Source organism: Rana temporaria, chromosome 5 (assembly GCF_905171775.1).
Source record: "Rana temporaria chromosome 5, aRanTem1.1, whole genome shotgun sequence".
Lineage (NCBI taxonomy): Eukaryota > Metazoa > Chordata > Amphibia > Anura > Ranidae > Rana > Rana temporaria.
The window spans coordinates 277924015-277945154 of record NC_053493.1 but is presented as its reverse complement, the minus strand read 5'-3'; the positions used below and the strand labels follow the sequence as shown (position 1 = coordinate 277945154).

At 45.6% G+C, this 21140-nt stretch overlaps 1 protein-coding gene across 4 annotated transcripts in view; it reads right to left on the bottom strand.

The window, feature by feature from the left end:
* The window catches only part of FBXO15 (F-box protein 15), a 205824-nt gene extending 187971 nt beyond the window's left edge, over positions 1-17853 (bottom strand). For 2 of the 4 annotated variants that reach the window (XM_040353893.1, XM_040353894.1), the window contains exons 1-2: positions 17507-17617; positions 8176-8327 (exon numbers count right to left, since the gene is read on the bottom strand). In XM_040353893.1, the coding sequence (XP_040209827.1) occupies positions 8176-8327; positions 17507-17605 (251 nt within the window). In that variant the 5' untranslated portion in view covers positions 17606-17617. Of the gene's footprint in view, positions 1-8175; positions 8328-17498; positions 17618-17750 lie in introns of those variants that run through there. The other 2 variants (XM_040353895.1, XM_040353896.1) reach the window with 2 other exon arrangements.
* Between the last annotated feature and the right edge of the window lie 3287 nt (positions 17854-21140).

Below are 21140 nucleotides of genomic sequence, written 5' to 3'. Positions count from 1 at the left end.
GGTCTGCGGATCAACATCCAGTGTTTTCTAGCGGGGGGCCACCCCCTGTCAAAACACAATAGCTCAGCGGGGGAGAACGCTGTACTAACATTGGATAGTTGTACCCGCTAGGTTAAAAAAAAAAAAAATGGTTTGTACCAGGCTGAACTCACATTCATACATACACATACTAAGGATACTAAGGATAATTTAGACGGGATAAGTTAACCTACCAGCATGTCTTTGGAGTGTGGTAATATCAATAAAACTGTCCTACTTTCTCCAGAGCATAACTGGATGATTCCCAAATGCCTTTGAAAACAGCCTAAAAACTGAGGTTTGCCTGCCACAGAGAGAACAAGGAATCCTTTCCCACTGAGGTACAAGATAAACCTCAAGATCTGGGAAGGGAGAGACACCTGCCCCATGCTACTCAAAATGAAAAAAAAAAAAAAAAAAAAAAAAAAAACTTTGGGTTGGACTGAACTGAGAAAAATACAGAAGCTGCCACTGTTGGGCACCTTTTAAAGATAAGGCTATCTTTGGCTTCAGCATTTTTGGTCTGGGAACAAGCAAGTCTGAATTCCTATTCTTGGTCTAATTAAATGACTCAGAAAGCTTCGAAACCATTGGATCAGCATTGTGGATGGCCAACCAGCATTTTAAGGATGTCAACTATTTCCCTCAGTACTTTAAGCAACAAAAACTAGCTCTAATGCCCCGTACACACGATCATTTTCCGGCATGAAAAAAAACTAAGTTTTTTGGCATGTAGAAAAAAACAACATTTTTTCCAACTTCATCATTAAAACGACGTTGCCCACACACGATCGTTTTTAAAAAAATGCTCTAGCAAAGCACAGTGACGTACAACAGCACTATAAAGGGGAAGTTCCATGCGGATGACGCCACCCTTGGGCTGCTTTAGCTGATTAGTTAGTAAAAGACGAGTCCAGCTTTTCTGTCTGTTACAGCGTGATGAATGTGCTTACTCCATTACGAATAGTAGTTTTACCAGAACGAGTGCTCCCGTCTCATAACTTGCTTCTGCGCATGCGCGGGTTTTTAACGTCGTTTTAGCCCACACACGATCATTTTTTACAACCCGAAAAACGGCACGTTGTTAAAAAATGCAGCATGTTTGAAAAAAAAAATTTAGTTTTTCAGAACCCGAAAAATGATGTGAAGCACACACACGATCATTTTAAATGACATTTTTTAAAACCGTTTTTTTCATCCCGGAAAATGATTGTGTGTACGCGGCATAACGAGCAGGGCCCTCTGATCCCTCCTGTATTGAATTGTATTGTGACTGTACTGTCTACCCTGATGTCATGTGCTGTGCAAACTGTTGGCGCTATATAAATCCTGCAGAATAATAATAATTACTGGAAAAAATAATGCAAGGAATTTGCTGGATTGTAATAATAATAAAAATGGTGCTCTATTTTAAGAAGCTATGCAGCAAAAATAGACAAATTTGCATGAATGTCTATCCATAATTTCAAATAAACACAAAACAAAAATTGCAGTAATATGCAAAACAGTGATAAAGCGCACTGATTAAAAAAGCTATACGGGGGGGCGTGGCCAGGCAGCGGATGTAGCCGGACGCACCTTCAGCTCTCCCCGCCGAATCTCCGCTAAATCATCCTGATCTACAGCCCAGTTGCCCTGCTCTTACTGCCCCGCTGGCTGCTGGAAGTGTCCTGCTACCTCCCACGGCCCGATTCTCACCAGATGTCCACCGCAAAGAAGCAATCTGTGGCCCGGACCGCAGACAGCATGGCCCAAGATGGCACCCTGGCCCAACGCAAGGCTAAGGAGAAACACAGGGAGGGAGCGGAGAAACTTTTCTCCATGTTGCTGGCCGCGGATCTCAATGCTCAGCCTGGAGTGCCTGGAGACCCACCCGGAGGCACGTCTGATGCAGATGACACGGTCCCACTGGAGGATGCAGGCGGATCAGGGTTCCCATGAAGCGCAGGGAGTACTCCTGAAGGTAGCTCCACTAGGCCTCATGCCCCCTCCAGTCCTAACGCGGATAGTGAACCCTCACTCAGACATTTTTGCGGCAATATCCACGTGCAATGCTTCCCTAACAGGCCTCACTGCTGACATTAAAGGAGTAAAAGCAGAAATCTCCTTTATGAGGCAGGATGCCCAGAAGCTGAGGGAGAGAACCTCTGCAGTGGAAGGGAGAGTGAGCTCTCTAGAAGATGACATGGCGCCCATGCAGAGGGATCTCACATACAATAACCATCTCCTCACACAGCATTCCTCTCGTTTAGAGGAATTAGAGAATAGAATGAGAAGGAACAATATCAGACTGGTTGGGTTGCCTGAGAGGGCAGAGGGGAAGAATCCTGCGGAATACATTGAGAATTGGCTGGTGGCTGCATTTGGCAAGGAGACGTTCACCCCAATGTTCTCTCTGGAGAGGGCACACAGAGTCCCTGCTAGGCTTCCATTGCCGGGGGCTCCTCCAAGACCCTTTCTTTTCAAGCTTCTTCATTATAAGGACAGGGATGCTATACTACATAATGCCAGGATCAAGCCAGAGGCCTTGAAGGTTGATAATACTAAGATATCTTTCTTCCCTGACTTCTCTGCTGAGCTGCAGAAACAACGTGCAAAATTCCTAGATGTTAAACAATGTCTTAGAGCTCTGGATCTGAAATACGCCATGCTATACCCATCCCGCCTCAGGGTGGAAGCGCTGGGCTCAGTTCACTTTTATGATTTACCTTCTGCGGCCGCACAGTGGCTGGATCGGGAGGAACAGTCAACCCGGGAATCTCGCAACCGGCGCTGTGCTCCTCCTGATGGGTAATGTACTGCTACATTTGCTATACTATGGATCCTTTATTCCTACTTGCCAAGGCAGACAAGCTGTTCATGTATGGCCCTCTATCTCACACCGGGGCTACATGTTCTAGCTGTTGAGACGTTAAGACGCTTATGTGCGCTTCCACTGTTGCCCCCAAGAAGGTCTGGTCCAGACCTCCCATTGCCTTGTGGCATACAAGTTTGGCCATGTTGGCCTGTTTCTCTTTGTTTTTATTTTTGTTTTTTTACCTTTCTGAATACTCCACCATGGGATCACCACTATTTATGCCCTAAATGCTGCTTAGAGCCATTGGCTCTCTCGTGACTGCTCTACCTGCCTATTTCATGTCATGCCTTTCCTTGGGACTGCCGCCGCTACTTCGTCACTTTATCTTGTTCTGCTTTTATTTATTTATTTCTAGAGAACTGATGCAATGTTTTTCTCTAGGCCTGTTCTGTTCCTATGAGTCACAGTACTATGGGTATATTATGGTTATGCTTGCTTTGGTTTCCCATGTGATAAAATGCCTAAGATAACCAGAATTATGTCCTGGAATGTCCAGGGTTTAAACAATCCTGTCAAATGATTGGCGGTGCTCCGCACGATCAAGCAGATGAACGCAGATGTCATATGTCTGCAGGAGACTCACCTCCCCCCGACTTCTACTCCTCAATTTGCTGTGAGACCGTTTTGTCATCAATACCATGCTACTTTCTCGGTATACTCGAGGGGGTGAGCCTTCTGGTTAGACATGGTGTGCAGTTTTCTGCAATAGAAGTGAAAATTGATCAAGATGGTCGCTATGTTTTTATTTTGTGTTGCCTTTACGGGACTAAATATTCTGGCAGGGCTGTACAATCCTCCACCCTTACAATACTCCACCCTTCTCGGCTAGTCTCCTGAAAATATTAGCAGACGTTATTGCCCGGTTCCCGGGCTTACCGGTCTTGGTGTTTGGGGATATCAACAATTACCTTGACCGCTTATTAGTAGAAATGAGCCTTACAGATGTTTGGAGGATACGTAACCCGGATGCTAAGATGTATTCATGTCAGTCTGCTTTGATGGGGGGTTTGTCCAGAATCGATTTTGGGTTGGGGAATGACCTTCTCCTACCATCATCCCCGACAGGTCTCGGATCACTCCCCATTATCGATAGATATTCGTTTAGGGGCTTCCAGGGGCAATGCACTTTGGAAACGTAATCCTTTTTGGCTGTCACTTATCCCGAACCCTGACCCAATACCGGAACTCCTTACGACTTTTTTCAGACATAATATAGATTCCGCGACTATAGATGTGGTTTGGGAGACTGCTAAGGCGTACCTGTGGGGACCGTTTATTAGAGTGATTTCCCAGATTAAAACTTCTACTAAAGAATGGGAGATGTCAGTTTTGGAGCAGGCACGTTCTTCAGAGGCCAGATATGTCGCCGACCCCTCTGATGACACAAAACGGTCGTGGCTGGTGGCTCAATCCATGCTCAGAGACCTATCTCTACAATTGGCTGAGAACAAGCGCTTTTTTCTACAACAAAGTTACTTTGAGGAAGGGGAAAACACGGGTCATATGTTAGCATTACATATGTTAGCATTACTAGCTAGATTACAGCAGTCATCTTCACATATAGTGTCCATAACTGATGCCCGTGGGGCAACATGTTACTCTACTCATGCCATCACTGATGTATTTAAACAGTTTTTTCAGGATGTTGACTCATCCAAGGCCAGGCCTACCCGAGACGACATTTGTACGTTTTTGGATAGATACCCTATGTCATGCTTGTCCACCTCGGACTCTGCCCTGCTTAATGCTCCCCCGACGGAGGAAGAATTGATGGAGGCATTGGCTCATGCAAAAAATGGTCGGGCTCCGGGGGCTGATGGGTTACCATCAGAGGTGTACAAGCGTTATGCAACACAACTTATCCTGATCCTCCTAAAAGTTTACAATCAAGCTTTTGAGACTGGGACTCTCCCTTCCTCTATGAATGAGGCCCTTATAGTGGTACTGTTGAAACCCGGTAAGGATGCTCTGTCGCCAGACTTGTACAGACCAATTTCGCTACTCACATTTGGTGTTAAGTTGCTGGCCAGGTTACTGGCGAATAGATTGGCCGGTTATATCCAAAAAGTGATACATAAGGATCAATCCGGGTTTATTCCCACGAGATCTACGTCCCAAAACCTACGCAGGCTATTTCTAAATCTGCAGGTCCCGACTGACAATTCGGGTAATAGGGCGGTCCTCTTTTTGGACGCAGCCAAATCATTTGATAGCGTGTAATGGCCCCATCTATGGGAAGTACTAACTAGATTTGGGGTGGGTCCCTCCTTTTTAAAATGGGTTCTGCTGCTATATAATTCCCCGTCGGCGAGACTACGCATTAACAGTGACGTGTCGGAATCCTTCCGACTCGCTAGGGGCACACGCCAGGGGTGCCCGTTGTCACCCGTTTGTCCTCGCATTGGAGCCCTTGGCTGTACATATTAGAGCGTCACAAGCCATTACGGGATTTCAAAGGGGATCGCGGAAGGATGTTGTTTCCCTATGCGCGGATGACACATTGATTTACCTGGGAGACACGGTTGGGTCCCTGCAAAATGTGATGAGCCCGATAGCTGACTTCGGTCAGCTGTCGGGTTTTAGTATTAAATTGGAACAAGTCGGTGCTTATGCCTTTGGACCCTTTGCCGGGACCATTGCCTGACTGCGCGAAAGATATTGCTGTGGTTGATGAATTCCGTTACTTAGGCAAACAGGTGACCCCGGATCCTACTCAATACCTTGATCGGAACATGGCTCCGCTACTTTAGAAATATAGGTTGAAATGCTCTGCCTGGAGAAAACTTCCACTTTCAATTACTGTGAGGGTGAACTTAATTAAGATGATCTGGGCCCCTCAACTTGTTTACATTTTTCACAATGCTCCAATTTGGATAATGCACAGATGGTTCTACCGAATTGATGCCCAGTTCAGGGAATTAATCTGGGGTAACAAACCGGCACGTATCAGTCTGCGTTCTTTGCAAATGGCGAAGGACCAGGGTGGTATGGTGGTGCCTCACGCCAGATATTATTTTGTAGCCTCACAGCTTCAACAATTAGGTAACTGGGGGATGGTGGACGAGTCCCTGCAAACTCTGATCTTCCAGTCTTGACACATTTGGAAGCAGGCTTTACGCATTTTCCGAATACCCTCCCTACTATTGGCCTATTGAACACCGTATGGAAATACCCCAGATCCCTCCTTAACATTAAAGGGGTATGTCCATTTACTCCTATATGGAGGAATAAATACTTTAAGGAGCTTTAAAAACGTAAGGGTTTCGGCCCCTGGGAGGACGCAGGAGTTCATTACATTGCACAATTATACTCTGGTACAGTGTTTAAATCTTTTGCGGACATTAAAGAGGAATTTTCCCTACATAATTCCCAATTTTATAAATATCTCCAATTAAGCCATGCAATACAATGTGAGGGCAAAGTGTCCTCGTTTTGCGCAGATTGTGCACCCTTTGATGAAGGATGTATTATCAACGGATGATAGGAAGGGCATGATCTCAAGGGTATATGCTAGACTACCTAATTCCATGCATGACGCAAGTAAGCTCCCCTGTAGGAGGGGTTGGGAACGTGACCTGGGGCCCATAGACGGTGACACTTGGGAGTTATGTCTGACATCTGCTTCTCTAGTGTCAGTGTCCGCATCACAGAAGTTGTCTCATCTTTATCTTCTACATAGAGTGTATAGAACCCCAGCCCGCCTACACAAATGGGGACTTAGAGACTCACCGCTATGCCCAAAATGTAATGCTCACACTGGAGATCTCTTGCATATGATGTGGAAGTGTCCAAAACTTTTCAGGTATTGGCAATATGTCCTCAACACTATCTCACAAGTATTCCAGTTACCAGTCCTGCAGGATCCGGTTGTGTGCCTACTTGGTGCCTTGGAGTTACCCTCACTATCACCGAATGGTCATATTGCGATACTACGTTTACTTTACGTTGCCCTTAAGGCAATTGCAAAGCTCTGGATTACTCTGAGAGTACCGATGGGCGGACAATGGGTGACTCAGGTTAATAGTCTGCTAATACGTGAAAAGCTTACATACCGTAACGTTCTGAAGAAATTTTACTCAATGTGGCAACCATGGTTAGACACCCCGGGACTAGGTCCTCTACAGTTACTAGGAGACAGACTACTGCAGATGCGATATGTTCCCTACGAGAGCTTGCAGGGTGGGTAATGTATTGTGATTGGTGCTGGGGGTAGAAAGTGGGGGGTGTCGTGGTGGATGGTCCTCTCCTGCTGCTATGTTAGGTGGTTAGGATCCTACTACCTACTTATGGGATACAGCTGTTATATTTTTCTTTGTTTTCGTGGCCACGAGGTATGCCACCCATGGCCACCAGAGGTGCCCACATATAATGCCAATCAGTGCCCATCAGCATTGCCTGCATAGCAGTGATGCCCATCAGTGCCACCCAGTGTCCATCCATGCCCATCAGGGAAGGAGAAAACTTACTCATTTACAACATTTTATAATAGAAACCAAGAAAAACTTTTTATTTTTTCAAAATTTTTGGACATTTTTAAAATTATTTAGCAAAACATAAAAACCACAGAGTTGATCAAATGCCATCAAAAGAAAGCTCAATTTGTGGGAACAAAATTATACAAATTTTATCTGGACACAGTGTAGCATGACCGCGCAATTGCCATTTAAACAGTGACAGTGAAAATTGGCTTAGGGAGGAAAGTGACTGGTATTAAAGTGGTTAAGATGAGCCGCTAGGGCACATCCCTGGTGTATACCTGGATGGTGGGAGCAATTGCGTTCACATCTTTCAAGAACGGTTTTTTTTTGAGCATGTGATCTTCACATCTCATCACTTTTTGATGCACAAGCACTTTATTATTTGGGACTTCATTTAATTTTTTTTATGTAAAATCAGATAAATATTTGCTTTTGAATCAAGCACTGTATCACGTTTATTGCATATTACTGTATTTTTTTAAATTAGGATTAGTCATTTATGCGTATTTGTCTATTTTTTCTGTTTAGCTTCTTTAATTAGTAAATTTTATCACGGTTTCACATATTATCGCATATTACTGCAATTTTTGTTTTGGGTTTGTTTGAAATTATGGTTAGGCTCATGCATATTTGTCTATTTTTGCTGCATAGCTTCTTGAATTAGAGCACCATTTTTATTATTATTTGTGTTAGAGTGTGGAGGTTACAGCTTTTTTTCGTCTATTTTTAGGGCGATTTATACACTGGTATTTATTGTGTACAGTAGTTTTGATTGGTTGTGAGGTCCATAGCAGCGCACAAGTACTTCATATTTAAACTCACTGGATTGGCTGTCTTTCCCAAGCCTGAGCTTCAGATGACTTTGAGGATGCTGGTCTAGGTCTGCGTTTTGGGTCATGCTTATGTTCATTGTGTTGCTGGAGAATCCAACCCCGTCCTGTCGCCATTACAAATATGTTTCCAACAACTTCCAGCTAAAATAGAAACAGGTTTAAATTATTTAAACAGATAAAAGAACATCAACATTTAAAAGACTTCACTTTTAGTAAAGTTGTGTTTTTTAAGGCCCCCCACCTGTGTAACTTTTACGGCACTCACCCGAATGTATTCCTTTCCATGCTCCTCTGGATGGCTGGAGCTATCATGAGTACAGACTTGGATATAGGATGGAATTGTACCACATGAATTTGCACAGAATTGTTTTTCATGTAAAGGCTGTCTGGCACTGGCCAGGGCAGCACAGTGAAGATCTTGAATGTAGCTGAAGTTAAAGTGGTTGTAAAAAGAGATCCTGTTCCCTTATAGCAGATTAGACAGTACAGTGCTTGTGCTATCTAATCTGTGCCTCTCTAAACTGCAAAATACCTTGCCGATCCTGCCTGGTGCTGCCCTCCCCTCTGTAAACTGACCATGTTTATCATGGCTGCTGATCCATGATTACCGTGGTCAGTTTACATGCCTCAGTCAACCCGCTGCTCTCCTCTCTCCTCCCCCGTCCTGCCTGTCAGCTCCTCTGTGTGAGCCCCCTCCGCTCCCCTCCTTCAATTAGTAGCTGGCAGTAAAGGCAAAGAAATATTACTGCCAGCCCCTCTGTTTTTATCAATCTATCCTGCACTCTGTGTACAAGTAAATTGATGCCTGTAAATACCTTAGGCTCCATTCACACCTAGGCGTTTTTACGCCTGTAGCGCGACGCGCACAAACGCCAGAGGGACGAAAAGTAATGAAAGGCAATGGGGATGGTTCACATCTGAACGCCTAAACGCCTGTAGCCTGTAGCTCAAAAAAGTTCCGGACCCTTTTTTGTCACTCCTAGCGCGCGATATGCGCGTATTTGAGCGTTTTTTTTTTTACATTGAAGTCAATGTAAAACGCCTGATACGCGCGTATTGCGCGCAAACACGCTCTTGTACAAGCGTTTTGACGCCTGTGTTGCTGAAATCCGGAAGAGGTATATTCACCCAGAAAGAGGAATAAAAAATTCCTAGGAGAGCAACAAGTGATGTCAGGGATGATCATTTTTCTTATTGGCTAATATGGAAAAAGACAAAGTACAAAAACGTCGAACGCCACTGTGCGAAAACGCGCGCATACGCGCATATACGCGCGACAAAAACGTCGGTAAAAATCGCCTGTACGCCCTACGCCTAGGTGTGAATGGAGCCTTAATCTCAGAGCTCTTCTGGCCGGTCATGTGACCTCTGACCGGTCTCCTCCCCCATCTAAAGGCTACAGCGGGAAGGGCTGAGTGGCCAGCACATCGGTCACATGACTTCCCCATCAGAGGGGGATCTCGGCCCCTCCCACTGTATCCCTTCGATCAGAGAAGAGCAGCCCGGAGGTTATGTGATGGCCATAAACGATCTGCGATGACGTACTTACAGGCATCGTTTTATAAAAACCATGTACACAGAGTAGAATAGATTGATGGGGCTCGCAGTAATATTTCTTTGTCTTTACAACTTTAAGTATTACCGTATTTATCAGCGTATACCGCGCACTTTTTTCCCCTGAAAATAGGAGGGAAATCACAGGTGCGCGCTATACGCCGATAGCATACCTCGGAGGGGAAGGAGGGGGACGAGCACCCACGGGAAATCACCGAGCTGTTATCTCCTCTTGGCTCTCACGTCTCACACGCACAGTCCTGCCTCCGCCACCAGCATTGGACCAGTGTTCTGTCTGTCACAGGAGATGGTCCAATGCCGATGGCGGAGGCGGGACTGTGCGTGTGTGACGTAGAGCCGAGTGGAGATGACGGCTCGGTGATTTCCCGCTGCGATTTCTGGCGGGCGCTCATTCCCCTCCGAGGTATGCTGCACAGTTTTAAATAGCAGAGATTTAAATAGGAGGGAGACCGCACAGGTGCACTGAAGCATTCAGCTAGCAGAGTGGATGGTGTGTCCTAAGTAACAGCCTGATGCACAAATTTGCTGCAGTTGTCAGTCAGACCCAGCTGGAAGTGGTGAACTGTGGGAGACATCTCACTTGGTGTTAGTGGTTTTTGCCTCTTTCATTTTAATTTTGTAAGTGTGGTTTTAATATTTAATAAAGGGATTATTCCTTTGTATAAGGGGAGCACTATCTTTTGTTCTTTGTATTCTTTTATATGGCTGGATGTATCATTTTGGAGCTGACCAGTTGAGAGGGAAGAGCCTGTAATCTGCTTTGTAGCTGATCCCAAAAGGTTCACAAAAAAATTAATTTTTCCAGAAAATTCCCTCTTAAAATTGGGGTGCGCGTTATACGCCGGAGCACTTATACGCTGATAAATACGGTATATACTGTGTGGGTTACTCTGGGCGGAGGAGATTGGGAGCTTTAAATATCAACAAAGCATATCCCTCTATGATGTGTACTTGTCTCATCTCAACCCAGAGCACTAAGACCCGGTTCACACTGGGGCGACTCTTCAGGCGACACAGCCGCCTGACAAGTCGCGTCCCATTGTAGTCAATAGAACTGTTCTAATAGGAGCGATGCAAGTCGATCCGACTTAGAAAAAGGTTCTTGTATGACTTTGGGGGCGACTCGGGGCGATTTGCATTGACTTCTATACAGAAGTCATTTTGCAAGTCGCCTTAGAAGTCGTCTTCAGGTCACCTGGCCGAGTCGCCCCCGAAGTCGTGCCGCCCCAGTGTGAACCGGCTCTAAGGGGTTTATTTACTAAAGCTAGAGAGAGAAAATGAGTTATAATTTGGCATATAAACTAACCAAGTTCCAGGTTGTATTGCCAAAGCTTAATTGAACAAGCTGAGGTTAGAAGCGGATTGGTTTCTATGCAGAATTGTGACAAATGTTTCCCTCTCAAGCTTTAGTAACCCCCCCCCCCCCCCCCCTCCCCAGTGTAATTTCTGTCTGCTGCCCCATTACTCTATCTGTATAAGTCACTTCTGACAAGTTTTTCTGACATCAAGAGAAAAAAAGGTGACAGGGGAGGGGGCTTCAGCACACAGCCTGTGACTGTCAGCCTCAGCTCTTGTCTCGTGTTCTGTGTGAAGGATGTGTGTTTATTCCCTCCTATCAGCTCTCACAGCTTTCCTCACTGTGCAATTTCAGCCCTCCACCCCCTGTTTTCTGACCGCTCAGACATGCTTTATAAATTCTTGACTTACAACTTATTTTATTCATCTCTGTGTATCACCTGAGGCCAGCCACTTCACTGGGTATAGGTAAAGGTTTACAACCATAATAAAGTCCTTGTGCTACTGCCCATCCTTCTCTTCACTCTTCAGACCAGGGGTCTCCAAACAGCCTTATTCCCTGGGGGGACCCATGCAGTCTCATTCCGCTGCTCTGTCTATTGACACAGACAGCGCGACTCAGCCCCACCCCTGCTCCCATGCCACTGAATTTGATCGACAGCAACAGGAGCCAATGACTCCTGCTGCTATCATCGGTTCAATGAGGAGAGAGACAGTGGCTGGAGTCGCTGGGTTCATGCACATCACTGGATCAGATCAGGCTTAGGTAAGAAAAGGGGGGGAGCTGCAGCACAGAAGGTGTTTCACCTTAATGCATTAAGGTGAAACACCTTGAGGCTTTACAAGCACTTTAAAATTGAATGGAATGCAAAGAGTGTGTGTTTATGCTGCGCTAATGTACATGCTACCGTAACACAATGGTGGGAACCGAGCCTGATGGCACCTATGACACCAATAGAAGTTCACTTAGCTCTATAAAGCCATCTGAGTACCTTCCCTGACAGCCCATAAGCATTTGGAACAGGTAATCACACTGAAAATCTGATTTCAATTTGCATCTGTAAAAAGCAAGAACTCCCACTGCAGATCTAGTTTGGATTGTCAAGGCCACAAAGCATTTCATGAAATTATACCAATTGAATTGAAAAACTGTTACATAAAGCATCTACATGTGGTTTTATATATATATCCAAGACTTTGTACTGTTTACAACCATTTTAATGAAATGTGACATTTCAAAAATGTCCTTGCAAAAATATAAAGGCAGAAGATTTTTATCCTAATGCAAATGCCTTCAGTGTGCAGCAGCTCCCCTCAGCCCCCCCCCCCCCCCAATACTTACCTGATCCACCTCTCTATCCAGCAATGTCCACTAGTGCCTCGGCCATCCAGGACTCTCCCTTCTGATTGGCTGAGACAAAGCAGTAGTGCCATTGACTCCCGCTGCTGTCCATCAAACTCAGTTAGCCAATCAGGAGAGAAAGGGGGTGGGACCGAAAAGCAGATTCCGTGTCTGAATGGATACAGGGAGCTGCAGCTCAGCTCGGATGGCCCCATAGCAAGCGGTTTGCTGTGGGGGCACTCAACGGGAGAGAGGGTAAAGGGGCTCAAGCCAGGGACCCGAGAAGAAGAAGAAGAGCATCTGGACTGCCTTGTGCAAAACCACTACACAGGGCAGGCAAGTACAACATTTTTTTTTCCTATTAAAATAACAAACACCAAGACTTTACAATCACTTTAAAGGGGAGTTCCACCCACAATATCACTTTTTAAATATAAATACCCCTGTAATACACAAGCTTAATGTATTCTAGTAAAGTTAGTCTGTAAACTAAGGTCTGTTTTGTTAGGTTGTTACAGCATTTAAATAGTTTATAATCTAGAAATAGACCGTGGCCATCTTAAGTGTGGGCATCATGAAGCCAGACTGTATGACTTCCTGGATTTCAGCTTTGCATATCTCGCACATGCTCAGTGCACAAGCAATGTAATAGGTTTCAGTCAGGTTTGCAAGGACTACTGGGAAACATGATGCCTATCCCAGAAACCCTTGCAAATAGCCTAGGCAAATAAGGAGGAGGAAGTAATGAAGGACTACAAAATAAAGGTATTTACAAGCAAAAAATTAAATAAAAATTGTCCATTCTGAACACTATGAGATTAGAGCATGCAGCACAGACAAACATAAAAAAATGGGTGGAACTCCACTTTAAGTTACATTAGCTGCAGTGCTATGTGGTGGATTGCATCACACCATGCTGCTCTCGAAGAAACTATTGCATGCCATATTTTTTTTTTTGTGTGAACTGGCCAGATAGAAAACAAGGCTGTTTGCCTTATCTTGCTTTGGGACCCAATACTACTTTGTTGTAATAGTAGACATAGTATATCCCATGCTGACATTAAGCAGAAGGTTTCAAAATGATTTATGAAAGACATTAGGTGCATTAATATAATGTTCCCACTATTTGAGGGGTATAGAGTGACCTTCATCTACATGGATTGACTATGTGGCCATAAGTAAAATACAAGGGTCAGAAGTTCACATCCTGACAGATTTATTAGGCACAAATCTCCCTGAAGAGGTCAACCTTTTTATTAGATATGTTTGAGAAGCCACTTGCAGGTCTGTTAATATATGACCTCTGACCTCTATACATTCACTTTTTAAAATGTATTCAAGACAGTATAGTGAACAGTGAGCCACAGCACCTCGGGAATCTCGGATTAAAGCAGAAGAGCTAAATGAAACCTGCGTTCACTAAGAATTTACAATCTACAAAATTAATTCTAAGGTCTCATGCACTCTGGGCACCTCCGAGCACCTTTTCTCCTGGCAGGAGAAAGACAGGTTTTTGAAAAAAAGTCAGCAGTTACAAATACTGTAGCTGCTGACTTTTAATAAAAATAAAAAAAAAAAAACACTTGGAACACCAGGGAACCAGTACAGTCATCATCCGGGCTGATTCCTCGCCAGTCTTTAGGTTCCCAGAGAAGCCACACTGACTGTGGGAAGCCGGCTGGGACTTCCTGATGGCTCTCAGCTGGCTTCTCACTGTGCATACTGTACACAAGACACATTGCACTTTGTGAATGGCACCAAGAGTTTTAAGGTGAGCGGGGTGGGGCACCACCCAAGTAGGAGCAGGTATCTGTCAAAACTAGGCACCCCACATACCAGCTTACTTCCTGGTACGTGGGGTACCAGTGTACTTCCTGGTACGTGGGGTGCCTAATCACATGTGTGCTTACAGCCTCATACCTGTATAGCTGAGTGAGTGAGTGAGAAACTTGTAAAGCGCAACACATGCGAACTGAATCGCCTCTGGGCGCTGTATCCATTTCATGGGTAAGGAACCCCTTGACCTCAGAAGAGATGGGTTTTAATCTTTCTCCTGAAGGCCAAGTGGTCCGACTCCAGTCGGATGGTGGCTGGTAGTGCATTCCACAGGCAAGGTCCCTGGACTGCAAATCTTCGATCTCCTTTGGACTTGTATCTGGCCTTGGGTATCTGGAGGAGGTTTTGATTGGAGGATCGCCAAATGGGATTGGGGTTATGGGCTTTTATTTTATCGCATAGATATTGGGGGGCGTTGCCTTGAATACACTTATGTAATAGGCAGAGTGCCTTGAAAGTGATTCTGTCTTTTACTGGCAACCAATGAAGGGATCTCAGTGAAGGTGAGATTGATTCCCATGGTTTTTTTCCGGTCACCAGTCGAACGGCCGTATTGTGAACGACTTGCAGACGAGTGATTTGGTATTTGGGGAGTCCTAGATAGAGGGCATTTGCATAGTCAAGTCTGGAGTTGATAAGTGTCCCCACCACGACTGCTATGTGTTTTTTTGGGATAAAGGGCGTGAATCTGCGTAGTAGGCGTAGCAGATATTGGGATCCGCTGACTACTGACCCTATTTGTGCATCCATGGTCATGTAGGTATCGAATATGACTCCGAGACTTTTGACTTTGGTGCTAGGGGTGATAGTTTTACCCAGAATGGGCGGAGGGGTCCATGTTGACGCGGAGTGATTTTTCCGGTTAGCGTGAAACAGAAGAAGTTCTGTTTTCGAACCGTTGAGTTTAAGATAACTGTTTGTCATCCAGTTATCTATTAGAGTGAGGCATTTCTCTAGTCCAAGAGAATGATCCTTTTTGTTGCAGATGCGGAAATACAGTTGCATGTCGTCTGCATAGGAGTGGTAAAGTAACTTCTGGTTACTGATGATTTCAAAGAGAGGGCGGAGATAGATATTGAACAATACGGGTGACAAGGGGGATCCCTGAGGGACTCCGCATGATACAGTACGTTTTTCAGAAGAGAAAGACCCCAGTTTCACTGTTTGTGATCGGTTTTCCAACTATAGCTGAAATATGATATCCAAGTAACTGCTGCCTCTGACCTCAGGAGATTTGGACTGAGACTTAGTGATGCCACTACTGTGCTACTTAACATTCTCCTTTCCAGAGGATCTTACATGAGGAAGTAAAACCCTGCTTCTACCAAGACAGCCACCTCTATACTGTACAGTCACACCATGCAGAATAATCATGGCAAGTCAGTACTGGGGAAGAATCAGCTGCAGGGAGCCTACAGGTAATACTGGCGATTAGTCCCTTTGCACAGCTTCCAAAGTATAGTCAAAAAGACCCCAGATCTCATATTTACACAAAATTGCAAAAACAAAATGGCCCTTTAAAGAGGAAGTAAACCCTGATGGGTTTTATTTCAATGCAAACCCTGCAAATTAAAAGCATAATAATAATGCATCGGATACTAGCCCATTATGTGGCACTTACCTGCAAAAGAAATCAGCACTGTCCCCTGTGCAGGCTGCGTCCAACTTCTCGCCCCTCTTCCTTCCAGGGCCGTGGACTCCAGCTCTGTGATTGGCTGGAACTGCGTGACGTCATTCCCACGTGCATGCACGCAGGAGCCGCCGGTAACAGCACAGTCTAACTGAAGCAACAGCACGACGTCCCATTGCTTCAGTGCACATGTGCCGATGACTTTGGCACATGCAGATACAGGGGGATATCTCCTAAACCATGCAGGTTTAGGAGATATCCAGGGTAGCTACAGGCAAGCTTACCTGTAGCAAAAAGTGGTCTGTAAGGGTTTACAACCACTTTAGGAGCTATGGGAGAAAGTGACGTTTTGATGCTGCTTCCGCCCTGCGATGGTATGGAGACAGGTGGAAGCCACTATTATCGGAAACCGGACCGCCGGCTGAAGAAGAGCTTAACGGTGTTACGGCAGCTAGCTGCTGCCATAACAAAGATATCCTTTTCAAACAGCCGCCATATCGGTGTGTGGCGGTCTGGAAGAGGCTAAAACATGTATGTGCTGGTGTGGTGCGACGTGAGATGCATTGTGATTTACTTTTTTCCATAACTTTGAGGCTGGGCGCACACTGCCGTACAAAGCGGCTCACAGCAGAAGGCCAGTGCGTCCCTGTTCACCGTTTCAGGTACAATTTTGGTCCAAATACTGGCCAGAAGACGCACAGGACTCCTGGACAATTCGCTTCAAAGCCATCCCGGAGGTGGGAGAGTCACAGTCTCCTGACATGTGAATTGGATGCAGGTAAAGCCACATCCAATTTGCGATAGTGTGAACCCAGTCTAAAGTGTCACAAAATACCAATTCATTCAACTCTATGCACCACGATACGCTGTGACATGGTTTGGTGAGGTGCCACGCATTACACTGCATAAAAATGCAGACATGCTATCCTTTTAAAGCAGCACTATGTTGGTAAGAGGACAATGGTCACTCTGAGCCTGCGCTGATCTATGGAGAACAACCCAGCTCAGGTGTGAACGAACCCCGACACTCCATCTCCCCTTCAACCACACCATAAGGGCTGATTTACACTTGCTGTTTGAAGCAAGTTTGGCTCACTCTTTAGAAAGCAACAGACAGGCATGGAAGAGGGATTGTATCACCTCCTCACTGCCCGTTTTAGCCCCTTAAATACCAGACAAGCACACACATTGTGTTCAGATGCAGGGCAGCCCCAATTACTTTATGGGGGGTACAAATCCTGCTGCGGCTGTGAAAGCATCACAGGCCATGATGTGTGTGCCGCTGCTTTGGATCGGTTGAGGGGCAATAAAAACATGGCTTAACCACAGGGTTTTACCACCCCTCACTTGCAAGCGGCCTAAAGAAGTAGAATTACATCAGCAGTACAAACTTCCCCATTTAGAATTACATTATCCATTCATGATATTAATGACATCATGGCTTTGTATGCAATATTAAAAAAAAAAGCACATGCTTTAATGTGTTCTAATAAAACTCCTGATAAAAAAAAAACATGATTTAATGTTCAAATAAAACTTCCTTCTGATTTAAAAAAAAAACCTCCCCATACACATGAGAAATGTACAAATTAAACAGAAGCCTCTCTATATACACACGGCCATCAATGCATACATACACACCATCCTCCTCTCCTGTAAACCCGGAAGAGCCCTCACAGGTTCCCCATCACATGAGCTCTGATCACACCGCCACCTAGTGGTCAGTCCGATGAGCCTCATGAACGGGCCACACGCGGGATAATTGCATTAAAAACAAAACTCAGACAAACTTTGGACAACCGGCCATGACAACAGGAAAAGTTCTGAACAATTTAAGAATCAGAATCACAAACCCGGCGCCCGCATTCGTCCCGGCTTCCCTCACCTGAGTGTGTACCGCTCTCTGTTCCCCGGTAACCACTGGAGACCAGGACTGAAGGGGGAGGAGCGCCTCTATCTCTCCTGACTCTTTGCTGCCGCTTGGTGGCCGCACGCTGTAACACCATGAGAGAGCGAAGCCCCTGCTGTCACTTAGCTCTTTGGACAATCTACTACCATTCTGCCTTTTTTCTGTTTATTCTTTCTTGTCTATTTTTTTTTTGGTTGCTGTTTATTTGAGGTCAACAATCACTTTTAACTGATGTCCCCTCCATAGCAATCTTTTTTTTGTTACAAGCCTTTCCTTTAGCCACTTCAATACCAGACACTTTCCCCCCTTCCCAAACCAATTTTTAGCTTTCAGCGCTGTCACACTTTGAATGACAATTGCGCGGTCATGCTACACTGTGCTCAAACACATTTTTCATCATTTTGTTCCCACAAATAAAGCCTTCTTTTGGTGGTATTTGATCACTGCTGCGGTTTTTATTTTGTGCGCAAAAAATAATAAATACTGGAAAGTTTTTCTTTGTTTCTGTTAAGTAATAAGTAAGTTATTGCCTTCACCGAGGAGGCGGCGCGGATGGGCACTGATAAGGTGGTACCAATGAGGTGGCACTGATGGGAATTGTTTATGGGTGTATTGTCACAGTTTGCTGCCTATCCTAGAATGCTCCGGAAGTCACGTGGCGGCCAACTGCGCATGCGCGATGCGTTCCAAACGCAAATGCGATGCGTTCCAATGCATTCACGACAGTGCACACCAGTGAAACCTCGGTCCGCATCCAGGCTCTTTCCTTAACATCCCCGTGGATTGGAGGATGTTAAAAAAAGAGCCAAGAGGCCGAGCGAGCGGAGCGAGCCGTCCGAGCGAAGCGAGGACGTGAGGCCCACTGGCCACTTTCCTCTAAATCCACGTCGCCCTGAATGCCGGGTTCGCTGGTGTGTACTGTCGAAAATCCATTGGAACGCATCGCACTTGCGTTTGGAACGCACCGCGCATGCGCAGTTGGCCGCCACGTGACTTCCGCAGCATTCTAGGATAGGCAGCAAACTGTGACACTACAGGGGCACTAATATGCAGCACTGATAGGTGGCACTGGTATGCAGCACTGATGGGCATTGATAGGCAGCACTGATGGGCACTCATAGGCAGCACTGATGGGCATTCATAGGCAGCACTGATGGGTACTCATAGGCAGCACTGATAGGTGGCACTAATGAGCACTGATAGATGGCATTGGCAGGCATTATTACTGGGCACTGACTGCACCATTTGTGGGCACTGATTGACATTGATTTTTGGCACAGATTGGCATCCCTGATGGCCATATGTGGCATACCTAGTGGTCATCAGTGGTGGCAACAAAAATGTAGAAACACACTACATCCATTTAACATGGTTTCCTATGGATGTAGTTCACATCTGTGCATTTTATGGAAAGGCCCAGGGACTTTTTTTCTGGTTTTTGGTTGCATAGACTTCAATGGAGTAATAATGTGTATTAAAAAATGCAAAATGCACCTGCAATATGTAATATTATTTGGGAGGACAAAAATGAAGTGCAAAAATACTGTGCACCTAAGGACCCTTTCATATGGGGCGGATCAGTAATTATCCGCCCCTGTGTGTCCGTAAGCTTAGCGGGGATCCTCCGTATATCCCCACTGAGCCGGCGGCTGACAGGGCGGTCCCCGCACACTGTGCAGGGACCGCCCTGTCTTTTCCCCGCTCTCCCCTATGGGGGGATCGGATGAACACTGACCGTGTGTCCATGCTCATCCGATCCGCAGACGGAAGAAAAAATAGGGTTTTCTTCCGTCTGCAAAATCGTATCTTTGCGGAGGCGGGTGATTACGGGTGTCAGCGGATGTTTATCCGCTGACACCCGCAATCACATAGGGACCAATGTATGTCCCGTTTTCACCCGCAAACGGATGGATGAAAAAGCGGACATACGGTCCGCACGTCTGAAAGGGCCCTGAACTCTCTCATTATATCACGTATATTCACCACGTCACTCACCTCTGCAAATTTCGGAAGCCGGGGGACGGGCCAAGCTTTTGATGGGAAAAAAAAAAACGCGGGTAAACAAAACAAAAAAAAAAATGATATTGGCACTGTGGAGGGGGAGCAGGATGGAGAGGAGAAGAGTACCAAGGGAGGGTGAAGGTCCGCTTTAATAGGCTCCTGTCTAAGGCTGGGTTCACACTACTGCGAATTGGATGTGGGTTTCGCCCAGATTGTGACCGGCACTCTATGGAGTCTGTTCACACATCCCTGGGTGGGTCTAGTGCGAATTGCACAGGGGTCCTGCGCATCTTCTGGTCCGTTTCAGGTCCGAATTCAGCCAAAAAGCTCTGGTTTTGCCTTAAGAAAATAATCCTTCCCCCCCCCCCCCCCCCCCATCCCCCATCTGTGTCCAGCAGCAATCATTGCAGGTAATTGTTCACTGTGCAAACAGCCACAGATAGCTGTGGCCTCCACTGACCGGTCATTGAAGGGTACGGACTCAGAGGCTGCAGCTAGCCGCTCACAGGTGGCAAAAAACAGCACCAGTTAGCTTATTTCTGCCACTGTCACTCGCCCATGCAAATGTATCCTTAAAGGGGTTGTAAAGACAAAAATATTTTCCTCTTAAATTAAAGTCTGACAGTAGCTGATAAAGTAAAAAGTAATGTTTTGCATTATAACTAGTTTGATACCTGTTGAAATCGAGTTGTTTAATTCACCTCCGTCACTCCTGAATCATTATTCTCACTGACTTCCTGGTTTGCGGTGCGCATTCATTCTTGCTACATCACAGCCTACAGTTCCCATTAGGCTTAGCCTTCATGCCTGTGAGGGATAAGAGAGCATCTTCACGCAGGGCTGTAGTCATAGGGAGGGGCTGAGCACATTCTGCTTTCCACCATGCAAAACAGCTCAGATGCTGGTGGAAAGCAAGAAGAGGAGAGACAGGAAATGGCATTTTCAAACCTGGATTACTGTATTTTGGAGGTCAAAAGGAAAAACAAGGTAAGTGATATTTAAATGCTCTAGCTTACAGAAATCAATTGATCTAATAAAAAACGAACCTTTAGTGTTCCTTTAAGCCTCATCAGATTTTCCACGGACAAAGCCTCCGACTTTTGTCGGAAGGGCGTTGGCCATGAACTTGTCTTGCATACAAACGGCACACAATTGTCGGCCAGCAAACACAAACGTAGTTACGTACTTCGTGTTTTTTCATCTCTTTAGCACCACCCTTTGGGCACCTTCTGCTAATGTTGTGTTTGGTGAGCATTGCTTCTGAGAATGCGTGTTTGTACTTTGGACTTTTGTCCGATGGAGAGTACAAACGGTTGGATTTTCCGCCAACAGTCTGTCAACACACAATTCCTATCAGAAAGTCCA